At 36.6% G+C, this 27826-nt stretch overlaps 1 protein-coding gene across 1 annotated transcript in view; it reads right to left on the reverse strand.

Moving 5' to 3' along the window:
- LOC102769257 (ATP-binding cassette sub-family A member 6) overlaps window positions 1–25404 on the reverse strand; it is a 49066-nt gene extending 23662 nt beyond the window's left edge. Inside the window, exons 1-20 of the mRNA XM_015570484.1 lie at window positions 25297–25404; window positions 23773–23977; window positions 22663–22824; window positions 20877–20980; window positions 20263–20489; window positions 14495–14636; window positions 13073–13258; window positions 12038–12185; window positions 10014–10179; window positions 8955–9013; window positions 7852–7962; window positions 7056–7231; window positions 6713–6832; window positions 6314–6452; window positions 5407–5497; window positions 4469–4608; window positions 3661–3777; window positions 2211–2376; window positions 1653–1819; window positions 273–406 (exon numbers count right to left, since the gene is read on the reverse strand). Coding sequence (XP_015425970.1) covers window positions 273–406; window positions 1653–1819; window positions 2211–2376; window positions 3661–3777; window positions 4469–4608; window positions 5407–5497; window positions 6314–6452; window positions 6713–6832; window positions 7056–7231; window positions 7852–7962; window positions 8955–9013; window positions 10014–10179; window positions 12038–12185; window positions 13073–13258; window positions 14495–14636; window positions 20263–20489; window positions 20877–20980; window positions 22663–22824; window positions 23773–23977; window positions 25297–25392 — 2856 coding nt within the window. The 5' untranslated portion in view covers window positions 25393–25404. The remainder of the gene's footprint in view (window positions 1–272; window positions 407–1652; window positions 1820–2210; window positions 2377–3660; window positions 3778–4468; window positions 4609–5406; window positions 5498–6313; window positions 6453–6712; window positions 6833–7055; window positions 7232–7851; window positions 7963–8954; window positions 9014–10013; window positions 10180–12037; window positions 12186–13072; window positions 13259–14494; window positions 14637–20262; window positions 20490–20876; window positions 20981–22662; window positions 22825–23772; window positions 23978–25296) is intronic.
- Window positions 25405–27826: the final 2422 nt, after the last annotated feature.

Below are 27826 nucleotides of genomic sequence, written 5' to 3' on the forward strand. Positions count from 1 at the left end.
TGCAGGAGGCAGCTGATCGATGTTTCTCTCTCATCGATGTTTCTAACTCTCTATCTCTCTCCCTTCCTCTCTGTGAAAAATCAATAAAATATATATTTTAAAAAAAAATGTTTTATGAACACTCCTTTAAACTTCACAGATTATTTAATAATGACCCAAACGTTTTTGAGGCCAGTTGCTAGGTTGACGTCCCACAGTTTTAAGACAGTTAAACATGTAGCACTTTATTGTTTTTCATGAAAGCATAACCAAGAAGCAAGAGGCAAACACACCTTTTGTTTCCCAGCAACTATGATAGCTCCGTTGTAGGACAGATCATCAGGGCTATTTCTATTTACAAAGTCATCGATTTCCAACAGTATATTTTGATGCTTCAGTGACTGTATAAAATCTTCAATGTTGGATTCTAGTATTACATCAACAACAGAAGGCCATATAAAGCAGAACATATATGTCAATTAAAAAAAATAAGCCACATACACAATTTATATTATGCATAAAGGCATGTCTCTTCGGGCATCACAATAATAATACTGGCCTATAAAAGAGAGCCCATTCTACCATCTTACATTCATCAAATCTACTCAGTGATGAGTTAGCTTTATGATCTTATTTCATGCAAGTTAACGTGTGACCATTAAGACAATGTAATTCTATTTTATGACTCTTGGTTAAAAAAATACAATTTAACTCAACAATCTGTGGAACTGCAATAATTGTATGAGAAGTACTTCAAATTGGCTAGCCTGAAATTCCTAACAATAGCACTCCCCTTGCTCCCTTATTCTCCAAATAACAGAAAAGTAAATGCATTTAGCTGAATGTATGAATGTATTTTAAAACATGAATGTATTTTGCGTATTTTCATATGTATTACATGCATATATATATTACAGATACATTTTTTGTTAGGAAATGGGAAATGAAAAGAGTGCCACTATCAGGACACAGTTGTCAATAGGCTACTAACGAAGAAAACAGATAAGAGCTGAGAAAAACCCACAGCCTAGCGCACACAGGAACCAACAACTGTAAAGGCTGCTGTAACAGAGGTCTCAAAACTGAGTGGTTCAATCAATACTGAAGTTTCTCCTTCACATAATAGCTCAGGGTCATAAGGCAGATACGCCGGTCTTCTCTACCAGGTTATGTAGTGACCCAGGATGCTTCTTCCTTGTCCCCCCTCTCTCCAGCACCTCTAAACTCAGAACAAATGTACACAGTTCCTAAAATTTTCTTTTCTTTATTTTAATGTTTTTATTGATTTCAGAGAGGATGGGAGAGGAGGGGTAGAGAGAGAGAGAGAGAGAGAGAGAGAGAGAGAGAAACATCAATGATAAGAGAGAATCATTGATCGGCTGTCTCCTGCATACTCCCTACTGGGGATTGAGCCCGAAACCGAGGCATGTACCCTGATTGGGAATCGAATCGGCTACTTCCTGGATCATGGGCTGACACTCAACCACTGAGGCACTCAGCTGGGCTAGAAATTGTTTTCTATTCATAAAGTCTAGTGCTCCCTTCGATAGCTCAGCTGGTAGAGCGGAGGACCATAAAGTCTAAATATACAAATTCTTCTCTTACGATTTGCTTTTTCTCCCTTTACATAAAAATAAATTATTTCTAGATTTTAATTGTGTTTTTCTGTTCACCTGTGTTATTGATGATCAATAAGCTGGTCAGAGGGTATTGAGGAAGTTGCCCAGGAGAGAGGAAATACAATCCAGGTTTAAATTCCCCATCACTCTTTTGATTTAATGCAGCATAAGATATCATTTCCACAATCAATGGGATCAGTGCAATTCCAAATACCAACAGCCTGCCAATAAAGAAAAGTCACCATATGAATCTGTAGCAATTTCATTTATTCCATCAGACATTTCACAAATATTTGTAGAATATCAACTTTTATGCTAGCCATAAGGATGAGTGCTAAAATTCTGTAAGCCATACCTTACATTGCCCCTCAGTACAAAAGGCTTTTCTATATAAACACCGGGTGTTCAAACTATGAAGACTAAACAGATCTGTGTATAAGGCTAATCAAATGCTCACATACAGCTATTCCCACTGGCAGTAAACTCAAAGGCTACATTTATCTATCCTCTGGCAGGAATGTTGGGCATTTCATTCTAGCTTTAAATTTTATTCTGACTTAACCCTTTCTTAAAATTCACTATCCAAGAAAACCACAGCACTCTGATACTCACAGGGTCAAAAGCGTTTTCTTTCCACATTTTAACTTTAAGAAACGGAGCCGTGCCACTGCACAGATCTGCATTCTCCAGAGTTCCAAGTCACTCACAGGGAAAGGAGGGTGAGCAGGCTGCACCTGAGGCAGGCTTTCTGCGTCTCTCATCTCTGCTTGTTCAAAATAAATACACAGGCATGCATGCTCGTCCACACACACACACGCACGCATGCACACACACGTACTAATTATTAATGACATGCTTGGGTCATCACAGTTTTCTCTTTTTAGAGAAAATGTTCTAGGATATTTGTGGTTATAAAACAAACAATATAAGTACCAGGTTATGTTTATCATGTCGACATTTAATAAATCCACTGATAAAATACTCTGAATGCATATCAAAAGAAGACTTCAGTCAAGGGTGATCTCATCATACGGTCTTTAAAAAGGCACAGAAAATCCTATATGAAACACTATTTTAAGACATTTCAAGAAATCTTCTCCAGAGAAGTAGCCAAGGTACACTGATGCCTAAATGTCTACTATTATGCTATCAATCATTTATAAGTCCAGGTGAAAAACCACTAACCCTGAAACCACAAGACTGGCACCTGATTTCCAAATATATGAATTTCAAGTGGTATAATTTGGGGCAAATCACTGACCTGCTCTTAGGTCTGATTTTCTCAGGTGTAAAATTGTGCCAACACCACTTGTTTGAATGGTTCTTGTAAGGAAAGCAATGCCATTCAGCCACACATTGATCAAAGTGTCTGGCATAAACCCTCCATAAATGACAGCCCTTACTATGATCACCCATTAAAGGACACAAGAGCTGATCCTAGGGCCAGGGGTGGGCAACCTTTTTGACTCGAGGGCCACAATGGGTTCTTAAACTGGACCGGAGGGCCGGAACAAAAAGCATGGATGGAGTGTTTGTGTGAACTAATATAAATTCAAAGTAAACATCATTACATAAAAGGGTACGGTCTTTTTTTTTTTTTTAGTTTTATTCATTTCAAACGGGCCGGATCCGGCCCGCGGGCCGTAGTTTGCCCACGGCTCTCCTAGGCCTTTCTTCCATTGAGACCTTAGTGGAATTTTGTCTTTGAACAACTAAGAGCAATTTTTATAGGCTATATCTGCTTAGCGTTCATGACCTCGACTGAGGGCCTTTCACATCCTCAAAGTATCCAAGAAGTGAGTAACAGAGGATAGAAGAAAACTGCCTAAAAAAGAGACAAATACTAGTAGTTTCTAAAGAAAAATTTGGTGTATTCCAAGAGGAGTCTGTGTTCAGTCCTAGTAAGATGTTAGGATACAAGGCCTGCTCTTCCCAAGCAGCAGAGTCAGATTTGGAACTAGTCCCTTTCTTTAGTGTTAATCAGGTATAAGCATTATAAATACTAAATTGCTATATAATCATTGGGAAATTGATTTTATATGAATTATACAGATGAATGTACCTTGATCGACAGTTGATATTTCTTCCACTTTCTTGAAGACTTCATTCAGGGTTGACACAGCAATGTTATAACTCACCACACCCTGGACAGAACCCTTATCAAGATCACTGAAAAGGTCTAAGGCAATAGACAGGAGTAGATACATTTGAAATGGCATGTGGATAACTAAACCTAGTGAATTAACATATTTAAAAGATGATGCAGAATACTGCTCATAAAGTTTACATCTTTGCAATATCCCAATAAGGAAAACCAAAATTTCACTGGAATGCTCTTCTCCTCTGAAATGAATATGTCAGACTTCTCCTTTTATACTCACACTGTCTGCACTCTATCTTCTGTTCTCAGCCCATGAACTTCCTGCAGATATTTTTTAGGAAATATCTCCTCTACACCACGAATCAATGTGTAGTTCTACCCATATTCTGGGTCTTTCTTCTGTACAGGTAGAAGACTTGTAGCTGCTCCCACCAAACGCTACCTTTCGACTTGTGCTTTTGGACATCTCAAGGACTTCCCAAAATAAATCTGCTTTCTCTCTCTCTCTCTTTCTCTCTCTCTCTCTCCCTCCTTCTCTCCTTCCCTTTCTCCCTCCCTTCATCCCTCCTCCTTTCTTTCTCCTCTCTTCCCTACTGGTTCTTCTAAGCATCCATTACCAAATAAATTGCACTAAAATCCTCATCTCAAGTGATGCTTCTTAGGAAACCCAACCTAAAATGAAATCCAAGTCCATTAAACAATAAAGTTGTAATAATAATGTAAGTACTTATTCCCAAATTTCATTCTATTGAAATCATATTTAAGTTACCTGGAAATTTATCTGTCCTTTCCACAGGCAAAGTATACACAAGCTTTTCTTTGCTTTCTGTCTTTAATTTAGCATCCGGGACATGATGGTTAATGAAAGATGTTACTCTTTCTGGGTCACATATTTCATTTCTGTACAAACTAATGTTTGAAAGAAAAGACAATTTATTTGTTTCCTCCAGTGCTATCACAAAAGAAGAGCTTTCTACTGAATAGCTAACCTTTGAGTACTTTACTTGGCTTTTAGGGAACAAACAAAATGAGTAAATAATAATAATAATAATGCCATTGATTAGAAAAATCTTCTGATCTGTAGAGAGGTGTCTAATCTCAGTGCTAAATTTTACAAACAAATGCATGATGGATTTGAAAGCTGATGTATATCAAGTAGGAAGACAAACAGAGGGAGGTGAGGGCATTAGACAGAAGAGACTTCTTAGGAAAAATCATTACTAGACCAAACCGTGTAGCTACCAGAAATTAGTGCCTAACAGAAAAACCTGGCCAACAAGCCACAGTTTGTGTTTTCAATGCTTTCTGCCTGGAAACACTTTCTCGGTAGACATAGTCCTCTTTACTCACTGCCACCAGACTGACTCTCAGTTTTGATACTAGCTTCTGATATTATTTGATTTTGTGTCCTATGAAAGAAGGAAACGATGTCACAGGATTGTATGGATCAGCTGGGGAAACTGGAAGGTGGAAAGTGGTCCATGAAGCAGCCCTGCTATGATCTATTAGCCTGGGCTGATAATTTTGCAATTTTGATTATCATAATGGATGCAGGGAAAATATTTGGGAAACAATGATCAATACAGGTTGGCAGAGCTAAACTAAGCACAAGGCCAAATCTCTCTCATAATTGTCTACCTTTCTGATATACCAATATTAAAATATCTGTGTGTGTGTGTACACGTAATTTATCTGCAAATTCTTTACCTTAAGTGATATCCAAGACCCCATTTTCTCTTCAGAAAGCCAGAAGAGCCTGCACACTTCAATCTCCCATTGGACATGATCACTTTTCTATCTGAGTAAAAAGAAGCAAGAGAAAAAGGATGATAGGGGTCATTTCTTCTCTCCCTAGAAAACACAGATGAGGAGCCAATGCTCAGATTTCCAAAAGAGAAGCGTTCTATGGGGCATCGCCATATCAACTATCCATTTAAAATGTTGAAATACCCCTTAAAATGGATGCATTTTAAATGAGCTTATGAGTTCCAGTTCATTTTAGTATTCTCCAAAATGTAAAAAAGAAAAAACAGAAATTACATGGGTGCGTTTTCTTTTCTTTTTAATTCTCCCTGGAGGATATTTTTCCCTTGATTTTTAGGGAGAGTGGAAGAGAGAGGGAAAGACAGAGAGAAATATCGATGTGAGAGAAACACATTGATTGGATGCTTCTTGCAGGAGCTTCCATCAGGGCCCGGACAGGGAGGAGTCTGTAACTAAGGTACATGCCCTTGACCAGAATCGAAATGGGACCGTTTGGTCTGCAAGCCGATACTCTATCCACTGAGCCAAACAGGCTAGGGCTACATGGGTAATTTTCTAAGGGATGCTAAAGAAATCAGTGGATATTTTCAGCCAAATATATATATTACAGAATATTTAGATGTTCAAATTCATTGAAAGCTGATCTGGGAAAAAAAATCACAATTTTTTTTATTAGAGGTCAAAATCTAGCAGTCATATAGTCAGCGAGGAATTCTACATTGGGAGTAGGCTCCTGTCATCCCCCAGATTGGTAAGTAACATAGGCACACCAAGGCAATGAGAGCAGGGCTCTGGGAATAAATATTGCCCAAACTGTTCGTTGTGATACTGAGATCAAATCGACACTCACCAGCCAGGATGTCAGCCTCATCCATGAAACTGGTGCTCAAGAGGATCACGTGGCCTGCTTTGCGCTCCTTGAGGAAGCTCCACACCTGCTGCCTTGAAAAGGGATCCAATCCAGCAGTTGGTTCATCCAATAGCAAAACCTACCGAGGATGATGACATATAACATATGTCTCTCTCTCTCATGTTACCAATTTCCTGATGACAGCATGAGTAACCAAAACAGACAAACAAAAACCTATCCAACCGTTTATGTCCAATATACTCATATTCACAGTTAAACACAGCAGATTCTCTCTTGGTACAGTACAATGAAAGCACTGCTACTTTCAGAGGTAAAAGAGCAGCTTGGCTTTCCATTGATATTCCATCTGCATTCCTCCCCATGCATAGTGGCTCTTACTTTTGGATCTCCTAAAATGGCAATTCCAAAGGTCAGCTTTCTTTTCTGTGCTTCCCTTAAATGTTGAGCAGGGGTATCCTGAATGTTTTGTATGTCCAACTCCAATAGAATTCTTTGTACCTATAGAAAAAAATATATGAAACTTAAAATGCAAGATGACTCATACTGTGCATTTTAACCGTTCATTATAGCAGTAGGTTTTTTTTGTTTTTTTTTTTTATAGAACCTCAATGCCTAAATGCTATTCCCAACAGGACAGGTAAATCACTGAGGGGAATTCTATGGTCATGATTTAACTTTATAAATAGTAGGCAGTTTAATTAGTCCAAGCATGCCCATCTACCTCTTGATCCACTTCCTGTGGCTGAATCCCTTTAATTTTAGCAAACAGCCTGAGGTTTTCCTTCACAGTAAGTATGTCAAAGTGAACATTGGATTGAGGACAAACACCAGTTATCTTTCTGATTTCCTCCAAGTCTTGCATTTCAGAAAGATTTTTATTGTAGATGGTAACTGATCCTAAAAATAGAAGTGAGAAATAATTTAACATTGGCAAGATAATACATTTTATTGCTGCTTTGGAGATCTTATTCATGAAAATCTTTGCATATATACACAAACATCTAAAACAACGACTTCAGCCGAAACCAGTTTGGCTCAGTGGATAGAGCATCAGTCTGCGGACTGAAAAGTCCCAGGTTCGATTCTAGTCAAGGGCATGTACCTGGGTTACGGGCACATCCCCAGTGGGAGATGTGCAGGAGGCAGCTGATCGATGTTTCTCTCTCATCGATGTTTCTAACTCTCTATATCTCTCCCTTCCTCTCTGTAAAAAAATAATAAAAAAATAAAATGACTTCAAAATTTATTAACAACGACTAATTATTCCTAACCTAAATGTGTGTTCAGAGTAGTGTCTATTTCCCCTGGGATATAATGTATCAATGGAATAAAAATAATACTTTTTATAAAAATTGGGGAAATATATTTAAAATCATGAATTTCTGGTTAATAACTTTAGATAAACAAACATTATTTTCTCTTAAGGAGTCAAACATAAACCCTGAAATGAGAAAGGCTACCTATGACCCCACTCTATTATCAGACATCTTGCCTTTGAGGAACTTCTTTGTGCTCACCTTCTGTTGCAACAGAAAGCCCATTAAGGATGTTTAGCAATGAAGATTTGCCAGCTCCACTGTTACCCAGAATTGCTGTGATTTGACCTTCATATATGTCAAAGAGCAAACCTGTTTTTGAAATAAAATATTAACAGCTAAGAGAGCATTAGACAAGGCTGGTTCTAAAGACAGAATAAGAGACATATGCATTTACATCTTCATATGTACACATGCATGTACAGTGGAAGTAAGTATAGTGTTAATAGTTGGAATTAGAGTTAATTTTCTCTTCAAACAAGAGGAAATCCTTGCAGAAGTTGAAGATGTTTAGACTTAAAAAGTTCACGGTTGTTGATGAGTGCAAAAGTATTACATAATGTGCTCTGGGAACTGAAATAATAAATTTAAAAATACCTCAGTATATCCTTGGCCAAAATTAAGAGAAATCACAAATCTATGGTGTTTGATGAGAAAAACCTGGAGTAAGAATACACTTGCTGATACAAGTACATTAAATTCTCAAATAAAGCTCTAATCTCAAAGAAATAAGTATGACTGAGTTAAGGGGTGCTGCATTTGCTAGAAAATAAACACAAAGGACAGAGAACTCTCCATTTTTGGTAAGATCTATGGTTTACTTAAATATTTGTTACAGAAAACTATATTTGTTAGGATATTTAGTATAAGATACGTTGGCTCATTCAAAACTATAAACTATGTCATAGGATATTGGCTTGTGAAATTTCATTCAGGGTCAATGGTTTTACTCATCTTGATTTAATCTCACTAGCACATGCAAACTGTGTGATTTTCTGGCTAGTATAAAAAATTGATCAATTTTAAGTCTAAATAGTCCTTCCTCATAGTGCAAATAAAAGAAAATATTCCTATTGCAAATTCATCTTAAAAAACAAAGTGAACTTGTATTTTTCATTATATGATCCCATTTTTGTAGATCAATAGATCCATGAACCATCCAGAAGGATTTTACATCCAGTTCTTAATTATAGCTAATTTCCACATGGTGGAGTTACATTGTATTTTTTTTCTTTCTCTTTCTGTTTTATCAGCCTTTTCTAATTTTTCACATTGACTTTACCCAATTAAGTACTTTTCTTTACCTTTCAATGCTTCTACTTTTCCAGACTTTTCTTTATATTCTTTTTTAATATTTCTGATTCTGAAATGACAAAAGAGGTGCTTATTTAGATAACACAAAAATAAAAATGATACATACCATGAGCAACCCTAGATGGATGCAGTCAACCACATGGTGTGGAAAAAAGGATGGTTTTCCCAGTCTACTTGGGAAGACAAAGACTTGTTTTTGATCATTTCCCCATGAAATAGAACAAGTTTCTTTAGAAAGCTGTGATTAAATTATTAGTGTTTTGCTTAGAAAAGTAGAACACTCTGTAATCATCCTCACTTTCTTTCTTTAGTCTTAGAACATTGGGTGTTTCCTCCCCCCACCCTCACCACCCCATCGATTAGATTAGTGCATGTATCTCCATTCTGTAACCATCCTTTCCCAAACCCTGTCACCTGAATTTTCCTGAGAGCTCCTATTTGGCCATGAAATCTGCTTTAGATGAGATTGAATTTCTCTCTCCCCTAATCATAAAACAATTCTCAAAATAAAAGTGCAAACTTGACATGTCCATTTCCTCACTTCTCACTTCCTCCTCAATCAATTGTACTCTGGATTCTGAACTCACTACTCTAGTGAACCACTTCACATGGAAATTATCAGTGGCCTCCTAATCACCAAATGCAACATGTACTTTTCCATCCTTACTTACTGGGTTATGGGTCACCATTCATGACTTCCTCTTTGTTAAAAGAGCCTACTTTCAAGGTCACATTCCATTTTATTGGTTTTCTCTATGTATATTATTATTCATCTCACTGTAGACTCTGTTGATGTGTTATCTCATTGGTTTTCATGGTTTGAACACCAACCGAATATTGACTCAGTCCTTGGCCCTGAGATTTAGGCTCACATAGTCAAAGGTTTGCTGGGTTTCTTCATACAAATATCACACGAACACACATACACACACACACACACACACACACACACCCCTCTCTAAATCAGTGGTTGTCAAACTAACTGCACCATGGAATTCCAAAGGGAACAGCCTTGCACCCATACATTAGTATACCAGTAAGTTAACTACCTGATGGCCTCCTTTCCTTGAAATTCTGGAGCCATTGGTTCAAAATCATCATCAGAGGTATGCTCCAGATCTGTTTCCTTCTCAATGATATTATCAGTCCTTTGGTGTTGGAAACAAGATGACGAGTTCAGAAAAAATAATGGAGAATAACGGCGCTCATTTCCATCTAATTAATTAAGAAGCAATAAAAATATCGGATCAGTAACATTAAAATTGAGAGAAGAATCCTTGTTCAGAATAGTGCAAAATATCATAGACTTTTAAGCATCATAGAGAAATTCTGTTCTAGCTTCCTGTTACTGAGCATATTATCAAGAAAACTTGATAATTAAGAAATGGGAATTCAAAGGAAGTAACATTATCACAAAAGTTAAAAGATAGAACATTCAACAAAGCATAAGTCATATTTGAATAAAATATGGTCTAAAACGTATTCAGAACAATGAATAAAACCAAATATTTGGAGGGAAAGCCTTAATATGGCATAAAATTAATTGCAAACATGTTTGTGAACTTAATGAAGCATTTGATCACAGCAATATGATTGAATATAATACTGAAATCTGCATGGTACATAAATTAAAGTACATAGAAGAATTATATTTGTTCGGGATGAATATATGGTCATTTTCTAGATTAAAAGAAAAAAACCCAAACAAAGTAGTATTTGTTACTAAGGGCCTTCAAGATATAAACCAGAAGTGATAAAAAAATAGGTATACATTGAAACAATCTTAACTACAAAGAGGAAGGAGTATAAAAAATAAGAAGATATTGCCCTAACAGGTTTGGCTCAGTGGATAGAGCGTCAGCCTGCGGACTCAAGGGTCCCAGGTTTGATTCTGGTCAAAGGCATGTACCTTGGTTGTGGGCATATCCCCAATGGAGGGTGTACAGGAGGCAGCTGATGGATGTTTCTCTCTCATCGATGTTTCTAACTCTCTATCCCGCTCCCTTCTTCTCTGTAAAAAATCAATAGAATATATTTTTAAAAAGAAGAAGATAAATAAGAAGACTATGCAAGGAGAAAAGCATTCTGATTCTAGTGTATGTGGAAGGAATTCTAGGCATATGTGAAACTTTTGGTTGTTGCAAGATAAAGACAATCTAACTGGGCAATATGCTTCTGTAAGCATGAACAATACGGGAAGACTTTTCAGAAAGACTCTGAAAATGTCCTAATGTTCATTTTGTGATTTGCTTAAGGGGCAGATATCTCCCTTCTGAAATGCTCTCCCACATATGGAGCGAGTGAGGAAGACACTGATTAGTTCATAACCAAGGTCTAGTTTTATTTAGTTTACAATCTGTCCCACATTCTTGTAAGAAAAACACTTTTTATCAGAAAGTACTTCCACTGTATTATGGCCCTATACTGTGTAAGTCCAAACCATCTGAAGAACTAAGTTATTTCAGCTAGTTCTAAACAGATCCTAAATATCATTATTTGAAAACACTTTCAGGGATCCTTGAAAAAAATAATATTATTTAATACAATATAGTTATAATATGTATTAAAATGATCATCATTGTCTATTTATAATGTGTACTAGTGGCCCAGTGCATGAAATTTGTGCACGGGTGGTGGGTGTTGTCCCTCAGCCCGGCCTGCACCCTCTCCAATCTGGGACCCTGGGGGGATGTCCGACTGCCAGTAAACCGGTAGTCGGACATCCCTTGCAATCTGGGACTGGTAGCTCCTAACCACTCACCTGCCTGCCTGCCTGATTGCCCCTAACCACTCTGCCTGCTGACCTTCTCGCCCCCAACTGCTCCCTCTTGACAGCCTGATTGCCCCCAACTCCCCCCTCCCACCAGATCACCCAAGTCAGAAGAATGATTTTTACATAAATATTTTTTCAGACCATTAAAACCATAAAGTAGAAATAAAGAACTCATTCAGCCTGTGATGGGAAATAATTGTTATTCATCATTTCTTAAAACATATTTATATGCCCTTAACAAAAAAATCTTTAATGTGATCAACATTTGTAGAGATAAGGGAAAAATCCACTATTACTTACAGGGTAAGATTTTGTCAAAGTATAATGCCAATACCAAGTACCAAAAAGCATCAAAAGCCAACATGAAAAAAGTTGCTATCATTATATATGAATCTCCCGATGGGTCAGGAAAAGTTACACCATTCATGTTATAATCCATGTGGATAATCTAAGAATCAAACAAAAATAATAAATACTTAAATTAAATAAATAAAAATAATGCAGTGCAGTAGCAAGAATTATCACTTTATTGGGTAGCTCCTTGAAGAAGCCCATTAATGAAGTTATTAGGAAACTACTCCTATTTTATAGCAAAGGAACATTAGAAAATACTAATTTTAAAAAATACAGTGGATATTCATGCAGAAACATTAATATTACCTCTACCTAGAGATACACAAAAGTTATTTTGAAAAATACTTTACATCTAAATATAAAAGCAGAATCATTCAAGCTTCCAGAATAAAAAGTTAAAAGAATATCTTTATAATCTTGGGGTAGGCAATGATTTTTTTAAACAGGTACATACTCTATATAAAAGAAAAACTTGACAAATTGATTTTATCAGAATTAAGACCTGCTGTTCATAAAACAAAGGCACCACTATGAGAGTAAAAATGTCAGCAACAAATAATTGCAAAATTTCACATATTCAGCATATCTAAGGAATTCCTACAGAACATCAGGAATAGAAAATGTAGCAGAAAAATGGCGAAAAGACTTGAATCATCGATTTATAAAAATTGAGGAAAGCCCAGGTCCAGGGTGCCAGAGGGAAGCTCGTGCTGGCAGCCAGGGAAAGGAAGGCCTACTCTTGCATGAATTTTGTGCATCGGGCCTCTAGTATAGAAATAAGACAAGAAAAGACTTCAAAATGAAAATACATCTGAGATGTGAGCTGACCATTTTTTCCTACAATGTAATAACATTTTCAAATTTAGCTTTAGCAACTGTTTAGAACAAAAGCTCTTCATCTGAAAGTGTTGACTATACAGAGTCATGAAGTATCAAATTCTTCTGAAACTTTAATAATAAACCAATTAACTATCCTCTCACCTGGGCCATTCCAGCAGTGAAGGCAAAAGGGCTGAAAATACTCAAAATCCACTCCAAAGATGAAGGAAGTTGTCTATGCAATGCAGAGAGTCCCACACCGCCCCAGAAGAGAGTGAGGAGAAGCACAACAAAATTGGTGAGGGAAGTTTTCTTGAGCACCACGCTCATCAGGAATGTCAAAGCTATCTGAAAGAAAGAGAAGACAGGTAGCTATTATATAGAATCAGTTCATTGAGAAACATTGGTAGCACAATTTACTAAGGGTCATAACATCTTTATGAGTGAGTCAGTGATGAAAATATTAAAGTATAATTATGCTCAGGCCTTCTATCTTAATGCTTTTATAAATAGGATCCCTTTTTGTCCTCTTCAAATGTTGGGCTTTTGTTGCTGAGGCTAGGGTGGGGAGAATTGGGAAGAACTGCTCAGGGAAAGGGTGGAAATGCAGACTTGGAAAGATGGGAAGAAACTAAAAGTATCAAAGAGTGCCAACGTATCTTCTGCAGGAAACACTCTGGAAGGTGGGAGAAAATAGAGGTTGTTGTTCGAAGAAGGGAGAGGAGATTGACATGAGATATCATGGCAAGGTGGGGTATTAGAGCGGCGGTTCTCAACCTGTGGGGTCGCAACCCCTTTGGGAGTTGAACGACCCTTTCACAGGTCTGCATATCAGATATTTACATTACGATTCATAACAGTAGCAACATTACAGTTATGAAGTAGCAACGAAAATAATTTTATGGTTGGGTCACAACATGAGGAACTGTATTTAAAGGGCCAGAAGGTTCAGAACCACTGCATTAGAGGGAGAAGAGTTGCACAAAGCTACCACGTGATTAGGAAGTTTGGAGAAAAAAGATGGGTTCACTCCTCAAGTGCATCCTTGTTAATTGTCTATAAAAATCTTAGATAATTTAGTCAAAATTTTTTCTTTCTTTTCTTTTCTTTTTTTGTTGTTCCTCACCTGTGGATATTTTTTTCCTGTTGATCTATTTTTAGAGAGAGTGGGAGGGAGGGGGAAAGACACAGAGAGAGAAACATCAATGTGAGAGAGACACATCGATTGGTTGCCTCCCACATGCAGCCTGACCAGGGCCAGGGATTGAGCCTGCAACCAAGGTATGTGCCCTTGATCAGAATCCAATCGAGACCCTTCAGTCTGTGGGCCTATGCTCTAACCGCTGCGCCAAACCAGCTAGGACTATTTTTTTCTTTTTGATGCGTTTCATTAATTCAGATCTTTATGTAAAAGTGAGGTCCAACTTTATTTAGGTTACATCATTTCTCACAGTCAGAGGGACTTTCTCAAACACACGTACACACGAAATGCACATGAAAGAAATGGCTGCTGAGACAATTCTTGCTACATATAGACAGCTAAGACCGAAAGCAGAGAAAGTGGTCGTCATGGCAGGAACTTACCAAGGATAAGCCATATAAGAAAAACAGTATAAATATGACCATGAAGCCCGTCATGACTATAATTTTCCTGGATGTTATGATCATTGCGATGAATATGGAAATAATGAAGATGAAGCCAGCATAGATTAAACCCCAGGAGAGCCTAAAGACAAAAAGTTATTGCAATTATTTTAATTTTAGTATGAAATACTGGAAACATAAAATATCTAAAGAATAATGGCATGATTGCCCCTGTGCCTGCCACCTAGATTATTAATTAAAATATCACTAATAGCTGAGACCGGTTTGGCTCAGTGGATAGAGCGTCAGCCTGTGGACTGAAGGGTCCCGGGTTCGATTCCGGTCAGAGGCATGTACCTGGGTTGCGGGCACATCCCCAGTGGCAGATGTGCAGGAGGCGGCTGATCGATGTTTCTAACTCTCTCTCTATCTCTCTCCCTTCCTCTCTGTAAAAAATCAATAAAATATATTTAAAAATATATAAATCTAATAATACACTGGCATGGCTGTATCTACTGGGTAGGTGTTAGCTCTATATTCACATACTGTATAAATAGTATGAACATTGCAGAAATAGTATCTTGTATGGATTCCTCCACAACTTGCCTTTGCCAATCAACATATACAATAGTATACACTGCTGTATAATCTTTCATTAATGACTATATCCCGAAGTTCTCCTGCCCATAATTATTTTGGGTGTTTCTTTTCTTTTTTTTCTAATGCAATGTTTCTAAGAGCATTCTTCTACTTGTCTTTTTTTTTGGGGGGGGGGGGAATGCAAAAACATTTCTCTTAGGTAAAATTGCTGAATTAAAGGGGATAAGTATTTTGTATCTTCAGCTTAATTATATATTACCAACATGTTATAACTGCAGAATTGGAAGGAAACTTGACATTTGTCAATTAATTCAGTAACCATGGAAGGAAGCACTGGGGGCAGATGATAATTTGACCATTCTTGAGATCTTGGCCAGTAGCAAATTCCATAACCCCACTAAGCCCATTCCATTGTTGCCATGCCTATGCATAATTTATTTATATAAACTGATATAAATTACGGTATGCCTACAGCGGTTCTCAACCTGCGGGTCGCGACCCCTTTGGCAGGCGAACGACCCTTTCACAGGAGTCGCCTAAGACCATCCTGCATATCAGATATTTACATTACAATTCATAACAGTAGCAACATTACAGTTATGAAGCAGCAACGAAAATAATTTTATGGTTGGGTCACAACATGAAGAACTGTATTTAAAGGGCCAGAAGGTTGAGAACCACTGCCTTAAGAGTTAACACTGTTTGCTTTAGATATGCTAGTGATCATATTTTTATGAGGTGATTATTAAGAAATAGTATTCAACCTTTGACCTAACAAGCATATAGGGTGTTTTGGTCAAAACTTCTCTTTTTACAGCTGAGTAAACACAGTCCCTATTATTAGTTAATGGGCCTATTCAAGGTCAACAGAGTAAAACAGTTTAACAAAGCTAAGATGAAGCCAAGGGACTTTGCTCAGTCCAGAGCTCTTTCCTCTACATAAAATTGTCTAAGTAAGAAAGAATCCAAACAGCTCCAAATAACAGCAAAAATATTAAAACTGGGAACTTCCATCAATATGTTCCAGTAGACTATGTTTACTGCTTCTCTGACTTTTTTTGAGAAGTTCAAGAGTTATTTACTTTTTAATTGAAATTATTGGAGTAACATTATGGCTTATTTCACTTAGCATAATACTATCCAGGTCCATCCATGCTAGCACAAAGGATAAGAGTTCCTTCTTTTTCAGTCGAGTAGTATTCCATTGTGTAGATGTACCACAACTTTTTATCCACTCATCTACTGATGGGAACATGGGCTGCTTCCAAATCTTGGCTATTATAAATAGTGAACAGAGGGGTGCATATATTCTTTTGAATCTTTGTTTCGGGTTTCTTCAGATATATTCCCAGATGTAGAACTGCTAGATCATAAGGCAGTTCCAGTTTTAATTTTTGAGGTAACTCCATACTGCTTTTCACAGTGGCTGTACCAATCTATATTCTAGTCAACAGTGCATGAGGGAGGAAAACTAATGAGAAAATAAACAAATGGGACTATCAAAATAAAAAGCTTCTGCACAACAAAAGAAACCACCAACAAAATAACAAGAAAGCCCACTGCATGGGAGAACACATTTGCCAATGTTATCTCCGATAAGGATTTAATATCCAAAAATCATACAATTTAGCAAAAGGAAGATAAACAATCTAATCAAAACATGGGCTAAGGACCTAAATAGACACATTTTGAAAGAGGATATACAGAAGGCCAAGAGACATATGAAAACATGCTCAAAGTCACTAATCATCTGGGAGATGCAAATCAAAACAATGAGATACCATCTCACACCTGTCAGAATGGCTATCATCAACAAATCAACAAATGACAAGTGCTGGTGAGGATGCAGAGCACAATTTACAATAGCTAAGATTTGGAAACAGCCTAAGTGTCCATCAGCAGATGAGTGAATTAAAAATGGTGGTATATCTACACATGGAATACTATGCTGCTGTAAAAAAGAAGGCACTCTTACCATTTGCAACAGCATGGATGGACCTGGAGAGCATAATACTAAGCGAAAGTCAGAGAAAGAGATAAATATCACATGACCCCACTTATTTGTGGAATATAATGAACAACATAAACTGATGAACAAAAATAGAGCCAGAAAAAAAATATATTCTAGAATAGAGGTAATCCTATGATCTGCAGATTTTTAATATTTCCTACAACTTTTGTGGTATTATACTATTTTAGTAGTTTTGGTAATATTGTAATATTTAAAATATTTTTTCTTGAAATATTAATGTTAATTGCATGTAACATTATATTTAGTTTTTCTTGAAATATTAATGTTTATTGCATGTTACAATATTTAAAATTGTTTTTCTTGAGATAAAAAATAATAAAATCTCTCTTAAAAAAAAGACAACAGTGCATGAGGGTTCCCGTTTCTCTACATCCTCACCAACACTTGTTGTTTGTTGATTTATTGATGGCAGCCATTCTGACAGGTATGAGAAGATATCTCATTGTGGTTTTAATCTGCATTTTTCTGATGATCAGTGATGTTGAGCATATTTTCATATGTCTATTGTCCATCTGTATATCCTATTTGGATCCTTTGCCCATTTATTAATTGGACTGTTTGTCTTATTTTTTTTGTTTGTTTTTTGGTGTTGAGTTGTATAAGTTCTTTATTTCTTTATAAATTTTGGACTTTAACCCTTTACCAGATGTATCTTTGGTGAATATGTTCTCCCATTCAGTGGGCTGCCCTTTCATTTAGTTGATGGTTTCTTTTGATGTGCAAAAGCTTTTAAGTTCCATGTAGTTGCATTTGTTTATTTTTTCTTTTGTTTCCCTTGGCCAATGAGGTATGTCAGAAAAAACGTTGCTATGAGACTTTTTAAATTTCATGTCTTTACAATGATTCAGCCTGACTGGAAACATCAGCATTTTTTAAAAAGCATAATATGTTCTGCAGAATCCACTTCCTGAGAACATAAGGAACTATAATAGGTAGGAATTGAAAAACCACAGGGTAGGGGAATTACAAGTACAGGGAACTCAAACATTATCTAGAACAAGGAAGTCATTGCAGAGTTGGGGGTAGGGGGTGAGAGAGATGTTATTAAAGTCAATAAAAACTTCACCATGAAAACAAAACAACTCAGACATCACATTTAACTCATATGTGGAATCTAAAGAACAAAATAAACTGATGAACAAAATAGATCCAGAAGCATAGAAACATGGAACAGATTACCCATCTCAGAGGAAAGGCAAGGGTGGGTGAGTGAGTGGAAAGAGATTAACCAAAAAATTTGTATACATATATGCCTAATCCATGGACACAGACAACAGTATGGTGAAGGCCTGGGGCGGGGGGTAGGTGTGGGATAGAAGGGGTCAATGAGGAGAATAAGGAAGCATCTATAATACTTTCAACAATAAAGACAATTTTTTTAAAAAAGAATAAATTCTGATTGCATTTCACATTCATTACGTAAGTTTTTAAAAGCTGTCATAAAATTTATTTGCAACAGACATCCTATACTTAATGAAAAGTTTCAGAATCTATTGCCTTCTTAGTTTTAAGTTACATGCATACTGGGAATCCTTTTAAGAAGCATTTATCCTGAGAATGAATCCACATCTAAATATCCAATGCCTTTCTGATGCTCACCTAAAGTTGACTTGGTCCTACCTATTTCAGGTGACTGCAGAGGTGCTGTTCCACAAGACATGCCCTGGACTGAAAGAGCGTCTTTTCATACAGAGCTCCTGTCTTTTCCCTCCTCACAGACTCCATCTATTCCTTTGTATTTCCCAAAGTTCCACTACAAAATATTCTTCTCCTCTTTCCTTTTTATTGAAAGACCCAGTTTTCTCTTTTTCTATTTCACATGTCATATTACATATCAGAGTCAAAACTCTGTTAATAAAACACAATGCATAGGAAATGTAAAATTTCCTAGACCATACTTTTATTTCAGAGGACATGTGGCTTGCAAAAGATTGTTCAATAGTTCCTCATCTATCCCATATAGTTTCACATTCCTAAGCAGTATCTTCTGGACACGAGGATTATACAGAGCATGTCTCCCAGGTTTCAATACTGAAAAACATCAGGGGTCTTTGGGGGTAAAATTAATTGACCTTTTTTTCTTTTCCAAGAGACTATGGACTTTATAACTGATTGCACTGCAGAATTCTCTGCTTGGACTCTCAGCAATTAGAGTTTGTATGATTTGAATTTTCATCTATCAAATCTTACCTATTATTTTGATAGGTCTTTGCTTCTATTCCTCAATTATTTGTTTTTATTTTATTTATTATTATTATTATTATTTTTAATCCTCACCCAAGGAAATGTTTATTGATTTCAGAGAGAGAGGAAAGGGGAGAGAAAGGGAGAAACATCAATCAGTTGCCTCCCATATGCGCCCTGACAGGGGATCGACTGCAACCCAGGTGTGTGTCCTGACCAGGAAATGAACCTGCCACCTACCTTTTGGTGTACAGGACGACGCTCCAACCAACCAAAGCCACCCAGCCAGGGCTGTTCTTATTTTAATACAAACACGCACACAGAGATACATACACACTTGTATTTCAAAATTTCATAATCACTTTAAACTATTCATGGCATAGGGCAAGATATAAATATATCAATATATGAAGAAAATACTCTTATTAAGCCCTGCTATGTGTCAGCCTATGGGCTGTGTGTGTTGGGAACATTCTATAGGCTATCTCTTTTAATCCCAACATATGATATTTAGTTGCTCAAAAAAATATTCCTAATGGCCCAACCTCTGAACACAAGCTAGCCTTTATTAGGTTATACTTTTTCAACACAAGGAACTGTAAAGAAATCAAATGACAACGGTGGGCAGACCTAGCCAGAGAGTTGTAATAAGGGAACCTGGGTTGTAGTCCCAGCTCTGGCAATCACTGGCCAGTGGACACTGGGCTGCTCTTACTCTCTTTGATGAGTGTAACAGTGTTAGCTTAACATACTCTGGCACAGAAAAAGTGCTCAGCAAATTAGAATAACTGTTTTGCATGGCAAAATTTAACAAAGACTAAATAAAAAAGTCAGAACAGAAGGAAAATGGCCAAAGTATCGAGTTTAGATCATGATGTCTTGAAATAGTAACATTTTCTCACTGCTTCTTCATGTCTCTTACTCAACTGTGCTGTTTGAATCTGTCACTCACCAGAATGCTGAATCTTGTAGACCCATCATTTTCATCAAATCCTTACTCTTTTTTCTCTCTTTGGTAACACCGAATGATGCGAAATATATAAACGAGGAGAAGTAAAGCAAGCATTGGAAAATAAATATCTCATTTTGAAGGAAGTCTTTAGCAATAAAAGGTAATGCCTTCATATTTGTAGCAGTGACTGACATCAGCTCTTCCATCACAGAGTGACCTGTCAGGATCTTAAAAAAAAAAAGTTTAAAGAAACAAAATCACTTTTTAAAGTCAAGAATCGAGAAATCAATAAGCTATGGGGATTGTACCAATGTCAATTTCCTGGTTTTAATACTGTCCCATGGGAATGTAAGACATTACCAGTTGGGGAAACTGAGCGAAGGACACGCAGACCTCCCTGGACATTGTTTTTGCAACTTCCACTCATTCCATAACTACCGGAAATTTTAAAGTAAAAAAACAAAAGCAATGTGGTCCTTTGCCTAAATCCCATTTCACCCTACATATACCTGCTTCCTTATATAACTGTGTGGAAACCTGAGTGTGTATCACCTTTCATCAGCATTTTGATGCTTCTGGCATTAATTTGCATTATTTATTAGAACTTTTCTTACTTCTATAATAGCAGCATTAATCGCAGCTTGTAAAGCCACAAATCCTGAACTCCAGTATTTGGTCAGTGAACATGATGACTCATTTCCTGAATTCCAGCAATGAACTGTAAAGCATAAAGAAGGGCAGAATCATTATTACGGGATGAAGGCACTTTGAGAACAAGAAACAAGAATCTAAGAGAAAACAATCTAGAAGGGGCTCCACCAGTCAGAATCTTCAACTACAAAGAAATATAAAAATAAAAGAAGCAAATTAAAGTTCTCAATGAGGCAAGTTTATTCATGGAGACCACAGCTTGCACAGGGAGCTTAGAAAAAGAAGATGAAAGCTTCAACCATACTGGAACCCTTGCTGTGCCTGGAAACACCAAATGCACTCCAGGGCTAGAACTTCTTTTGTGCTCAAACACTCTCACTCTAGGAATTCATGGCGCACTCCTTCCCTCCATCCTGCCCTCTTCTCAAAAGTAAACTCATTATAGACATCTTTCCTGGCCACCATAAGTAATATCTAAAATAGCTCTTTCAGGCTCTATCTTCTAAGCCTGCTTTATCTTACTCTATTGCTTTATCGCCACCTGACTGTAATGATCCGTGCTAGCAGACTTATCTAAGTATGTTTTCTTCACTTCAATCTTCAAGGACAAGAAAAATGCGAAACACATAGTAGACCATCAGTGAAGGGATGGAAAAAAAACCAATTCTATTAGTCACTTCAATTCTGTTTCTTTTTTTAAATTTTATTTTAAAATATTTTTATTGATTTTTTTACAGAGAGGAAGGGAGAGGGATAGAGAGTTAGACACATTGATGAGAAAGAAACATCGATCAGCTGCCTCCTGCACACCCCCTATTGGAGATGTGCCCGCAACCAAGGTACATGCCCTTGACCGGAATCAAACCTGGGACCCTTCAGTCCACAGGCCGATGCTGTATCCACTGAGCCAAACTGGTCAGGGCCAATTCTGCTTCTTAAGAGGTCCTCAAATATCTTCCTCTTTCTAAGCTGCCTCCACTCTGTCTAAGCCACCATCAGCTCACCGGTACGTTATATTGCATTCTCCCTAACTCCTCTGCAATCATCCTCAAGGCTATATCCACACTGTTACCTTAGACTCGGAAGTCTAATCACGCTTCTGCCCTGATTACTGTACCTGGGTGGCTCTCCATTGCCCTGGGATTAAAGGACCCTACAGGATCTAGACTTTGAGTAATTTCAGCCTTATTCTCCCATCACATTCCTCCTTGTCTTCTCTATTCAGTTATACTGCTTTTCTTCTGTATATATTAGCTGATGTCCTTCAATTCTGGGCCTTCACACTTGCCCTTTTTCTATCTAAAAAAAACAATGCCCCTAGCACTGCATAAGTGCGATTCCTTCTGATGTTTGTTAAAACATCATTTCCCCACATATGACTTCTCTAATCCCAAGCATATTAGAAACCCTTGGTCCAAATCCCTCCAAGGACTTTCCCTTGCACTTACTATTAATGTATCTGAATATGTCTGTTCTGCTAGATTGGGACCAATCACTCTTGGTCACCCTCTGCATCCTTGCAGTATCCACCTGAGAGCTCACTATATACAGATGTTGGGTGACTCTATAATCTTTTGTGCATTATCCTACAGTGGGATAATATGATTGACCTTGGGAGAAGGTTAGCAATAACATGTGCTTTTGAATGTTCTCATACGCCATTGAAAGCATCTGTGTTGACCATGCCAACCTGTTCCTTATGCAAAAAACATGAAAAACATCATAATGATATTTTATAGGGAAAATCACCTGAGAAATGTTCTTCCTTCAAAAATGGAATGCCATACATATGAAAAAATGCTAACTTATAAGAGAAAGTATCACTAAAGGTGATTCCCACTGCATTTGGGAAATGGTTCTCAAGTAGTTCATCCATAGATTTTTTATTTGGTGCTCCAAGGACTGTTGTTTCTGTGAATTACAAAGCAAAAACAGATAAGACTGTTAAAATTTTACTAAAACAGAATGTGATATCCAATTGTATCATCCTATATTTTCCATTAGAATTAAAATAAAATCTTTTTCCGTTTACATAAAACTTATGCCAAGAGGCAAGAGGGGATTTTTTTATTTTAATGTTTTAGATTCTAGAATCAGGAGACATGCATGAGAAATAATGATAAGTCTTAGGGCAAGTTTTAGGTACATAAAAGATTATACCAGGATAAGTATGCATAAGAAAGGATAATTGGTATGCATACGAAATCAGAGTTACTGAAGCAAAGACATCTCTCCTATGATATTTGCTTTACTTAGGAACCAAGAGCACAAAGTGACTCTATATCTAATAGCTAGGAGTTTTACCTGTTAAAAATTAAGGGTTAAAAATCAGGTACCCAGCTCACCCATGAGTGAAATACACATTGTGCTTACCTCAGTTATATAGCAACCTCATGTAGAATGAAGGCCTTAAAAGATGCTTACCAAAAAAACACCTGATACAGATTATCTTTAGACCATCCATTCTTACTTATCATAGTTTTAAAATTATTGTTTAGTAACTATGGCCTAACTTATTTTAGATGATTATTTTTCCTAAGTTACATAAATCTTAATCATTGTATTCCTGCTTAACACCCGCATACTCTTCCTTGACACTATTCTGTAAATCTGGAATGACAAATGTATTGCTTTAGTTAAATTCCATTAGAAATGAGGCCTCCCTAAACTGGACCCCCATCAAGCCGAAAAAGGGTTTAATAGGTTAATTGTTGTTAAAGAAAAAACTAACCAAATTTATATACTATTTTAATACCTAAATAATTAGCTTAATGGGTCACTGTAACTTCAAATTTAACATATACACATCTTTCCCAAAATTTAAAATATCAGTAATTTCTTTGTCTTGAGTATACTTACCTTTCAAAAAGGGAGCAGATACTGTTTTATTCATTATCTGCTTGGTTATATTGGAGACCGGTGTATACACAGCAAACATGAGAGAGTTATTATATTTGTCTACCCTTCCCAGGTTCTGAGAAGGCTTTCCAGGAAACTGGGTATTTTCTTTTGTATACGACAATAAGCCCATATATAGTCCTAGAAGTACTGGAAATCCCCATTCCTATAACACAGAGGGAACAAAAACAAATTTATGTTATATTCCCTTAAAGAGCTCAATTGACACCAAACAACTAAAGACAAATTCCAATGTTTCCAAAAGAAGCATTGGCTTCTTTTGCTCTCCGTCAGAACAAAAGGAACCCAATGAAAGACACATACTGATCAATGTGCAGATGATGTTTTGTTGAGTTGTACACTTGAAACCTGTATGGTGTTGTGAATCAATGTCACCCCAATAAATTCAATTAAAAAAAAAAGACACATCCTGAGAAAGTTGCCACAGATATCATTCTCCACTAATACAACTACACCTTTTCTCTAAATCATGAACCAATGGAGAGCGTAAGATAAAAGGATGATGATCTCTGTGTGTGTGGGCATCTGATTCTAAACTCTATGAGACAGATTATCTCAGGTAAGTTTAAGGTGGCAAAGAGCAATATCCTTGTCAGTTGTCAAGGAAATCAAAGAAAATGAAAAGGAACTGAGTGGTAGAGACTGTCTAGTGTTTCACACTATCAGTAATCTCGTCCCGCTTGGCACAATGCTAGACTATATTTCCAGCCTCTCAAAATCAAGTGGGACCAAGAGAGTCAGGTACAGCCCATGGAATGTGGGCAGCAGTGATACAGGCCACTTCCAGGCCTGGGTCGTGGAACACAACCTAGGTCCTTCTATTCCTGATCTATGCCGGATCCAGGGAAGGTCTCCAAGGACCAAGGACATGGCAGAGTCCCTGGATGAAGAAGCCTGGGTTCCTAAATGACTGTGTGGAGAAGATTCCTTCACCCACCCAACCCACTTCACTTTCCTGCCAACCTTATTTAGGCTGTAAAAAGAGTGAAGCCGCTGCGGTTTGGGGCTGCTACCTGTAGACAGCCCACCTACCTAATTCAAACTGACAATCAATGATGTTCCTTGGTCATAATTCTTAGAAATAGTCTCTATGTAGATGATTCATGGCCTTGAAAATAAATCCAAAAATTAAAATTCTTTCATTTCTGCCAGGCACTACTTTTATTCTTTCTTGATTCTAAATGTATTACATGCAAATTATAGTAGCTTTAATAGTTGTTGCAATTTATCATATAATTAAATTTCACTTGATCTCATTTTTTTTTTTAAAAATGAGTAAATACTTTGTTTTTACAATTTTACATTATTTTTCTGGAGTGCTAGGAGTCTCGCAATTCAACAAATACAACGAGGGACAACTTCAAAATCAATACATCCAGGCTGTTACTTAAAATATAAAATGAGAATCGTTAAGCAATGAAATACAATAATGTTAGACTGTAGAAAGAAAACTTTCATACATACCAGTAAGCTCTCTCTTTTCATCCTCCACTTCTTAAGAAAATTTTTGCACAGAAGTGCTTGAGTTTGTTGATACACATTTTTCTTTTTCCTGTTCATTTAGCCTATCATTTAAGTGAACAAGGAGAAAGTAAACATTGTGGAGCATAAACTAGAAAAAAAGTGTAATAAGAAAACCCTTGATCATATGGGGGTGAGGAATATTTCCTACCTTTAAGAACTGAAAACAAAAGGATTTAAAATATTTGAATAACTCATGATTATAAAATTATACATCAAATATACGCACTATAAGTTATTTGGTGGGGAAGTAAAATGATTATTGTCACAACTTTACAATAATGAAGTATTACAATGGAAAAGACATCATTAGATACCAGAACCTATAAGATACTTCACATTTTTGACCTTTCATAATGGAAATTCAACTATATGAATAGCATATCGGAACTGTATCTTATATGACTAATAATTTTTTATTCTTTGCATTTAAATAGAAACTCCAATATTTACATCAAATTAACATCAAACTTCTGATTAAATTCATCTGAATAATTATGTCCATGAGATGTAACCTCAATGAAATATTTTCTTGTGGCATTTACCTTCCAGACAGACTTGAACTACTTTTTATCAAAAGAGGCCATATGATAATAATCTAGAGTCTAGACTCAAACTACTTGACACTTGATTTTTCATACACAGGAAGAATGAAATAATTTATCTCAATTTTCTGAATTCTGAAGTCCCTGAATAACTGAGGAAACAAACTACAAAGTATGTTTTGGAAAAAAAAAAGAAAAGAAAAAAATCACATGGGAAAGTAAGTTTGCCCAAATGTTTGTAAGTAAACCAAGAGATAATTTTTTTCAGTTTTTGAAATCTCAAAATTTTAGATTTGCATATTAAAATATTCAGACAATTCTCTCTCCTCTAGCATAGAAGCAAATTCTTACTATTTTCCTTTATTCTACTCTTGTGTCTATATAATAAACTTGGTTGGGAAAAAAATAGAAAAATTTTATCATAAATCACATATTTAGAAAAACATCTGAAAAATAGATTTTATTTTTTCTTTATTGATTAAATTACATATGTGTCCTTATCCCCCCCATTGTCTCTACCCCCCGCTCATTCCTTCACCCCCACTCTCCCCCCTCGTTGTCGTGTCCACCTACATATTTGACATAACACCACAAAACAGAGCTCTACTTACTGAAAAATCAGAAGTACTCTTGAAAACACTCTCAAAGCACTGGTCTCTTTTTGTCTGAGGCAATGATTAAAAATTTTTGATCGCCACTTCTTCATTTATTCCTTAAATGGGTACCCACTCCCAACAGTTCTTCCTTAACTCAGGCTCGTTTCTGAAAAGGGGTGTAGTCAGACTAAGTTGCACATCATGAACTTGTTTTCTTTTCTTCCTTACGCCAATTATTCTGCACGGAAATGACCGTTCTGTGGTTGGTTGAGAATAAAACAAACCCTGTTTTTGTGCACTTGGCCTTTCAACTCCAGGGCTCTGGGGGACAATGGTAAACAAATGCAGGGAGTCCTTCAGACTTGATGAATAAAGATGGGGGGCGGGGGAGAACCATGACTGAGTAAAATCAATAACTAAGCAAAGTAAATTTGTATAAGGGATCTTTAGCTATTTTTTTTCCCACTCCTAATGCCTAAACACAACTGCCAATGATATATTTGACTATCTTAGATAAAATATGCACAATGTGCTGGCGTCGAATTTCTTTTGCCTAAGAAAGCTAAGCTATCCATAGTTTGCCATGGAGAAACACTTAAGCTAGACAAATGAGTAATAAATGAAGTCCTTTTCCCGCCTCGATTCATAGTGAATGCCGAATTTCATAAGGCAATAGAACATAATAAAAAAGTGGATTTCTAGGGACTAAAAAACATAGAAGAATAAAAAAAAAGATTTGAGTCAATTTTTATGCATGACAACCAGGCAAAAAACTTGAAATTTGTTCAACTGTTACTGCATAGTTTATCTCTCCCTGTAAAGAGTTGCAAACTTTTCTTGACCCAGCAAAGTAAATGACAAAACAGGAAACCAAAGTCCATGAATTGGGAAATCTCAAATATTGGACATGGCTCCTGATCCACAGATGTTAATAATCATAAAACTGAGAGATGATCTGGAGAACAGGTGGATCATTTTAGTTCTACTTTTACAAATAATCAACAGTGAAATATTACATGTCATTTATATTTAAACTTGGAAAAAAACAAAGGCAACAAAAATGTTCTAAAGTTCTCATAGGTGGGGGCAGAGGAGCAGGTCATAGATACTATTAAAACTTTATATCAGTAATAGGTCAAGGGTCCAAACAAAAATTCTAAGTTTGTTTTAAATCACCTGAAATATATTTCAAGTTTTTATTCATTTTGTTATTGTTTTAGACCCTATGTACTCTATTTTAAAAATCATTTTCTCATCCTGCCTTTCTCATAAATGTCTTAAAATTCACAACTACAATGTCAATAATTATTTAGATTACTAATAAGTATTTTG

This window comes from Myotis davidii, unplaced genomic scaffold, assembly GCF_000327345.1.
Source record: "Myotis davidii unplaced genomic scaffold, ASM32734v1 scaffold172, whole genome shotgun sequence".
NCBI lineage: Eukaryota > Metazoa > Chordata > Mammalia > Chiroptera > Vespertilionidae > Myotis > Myotis davidii.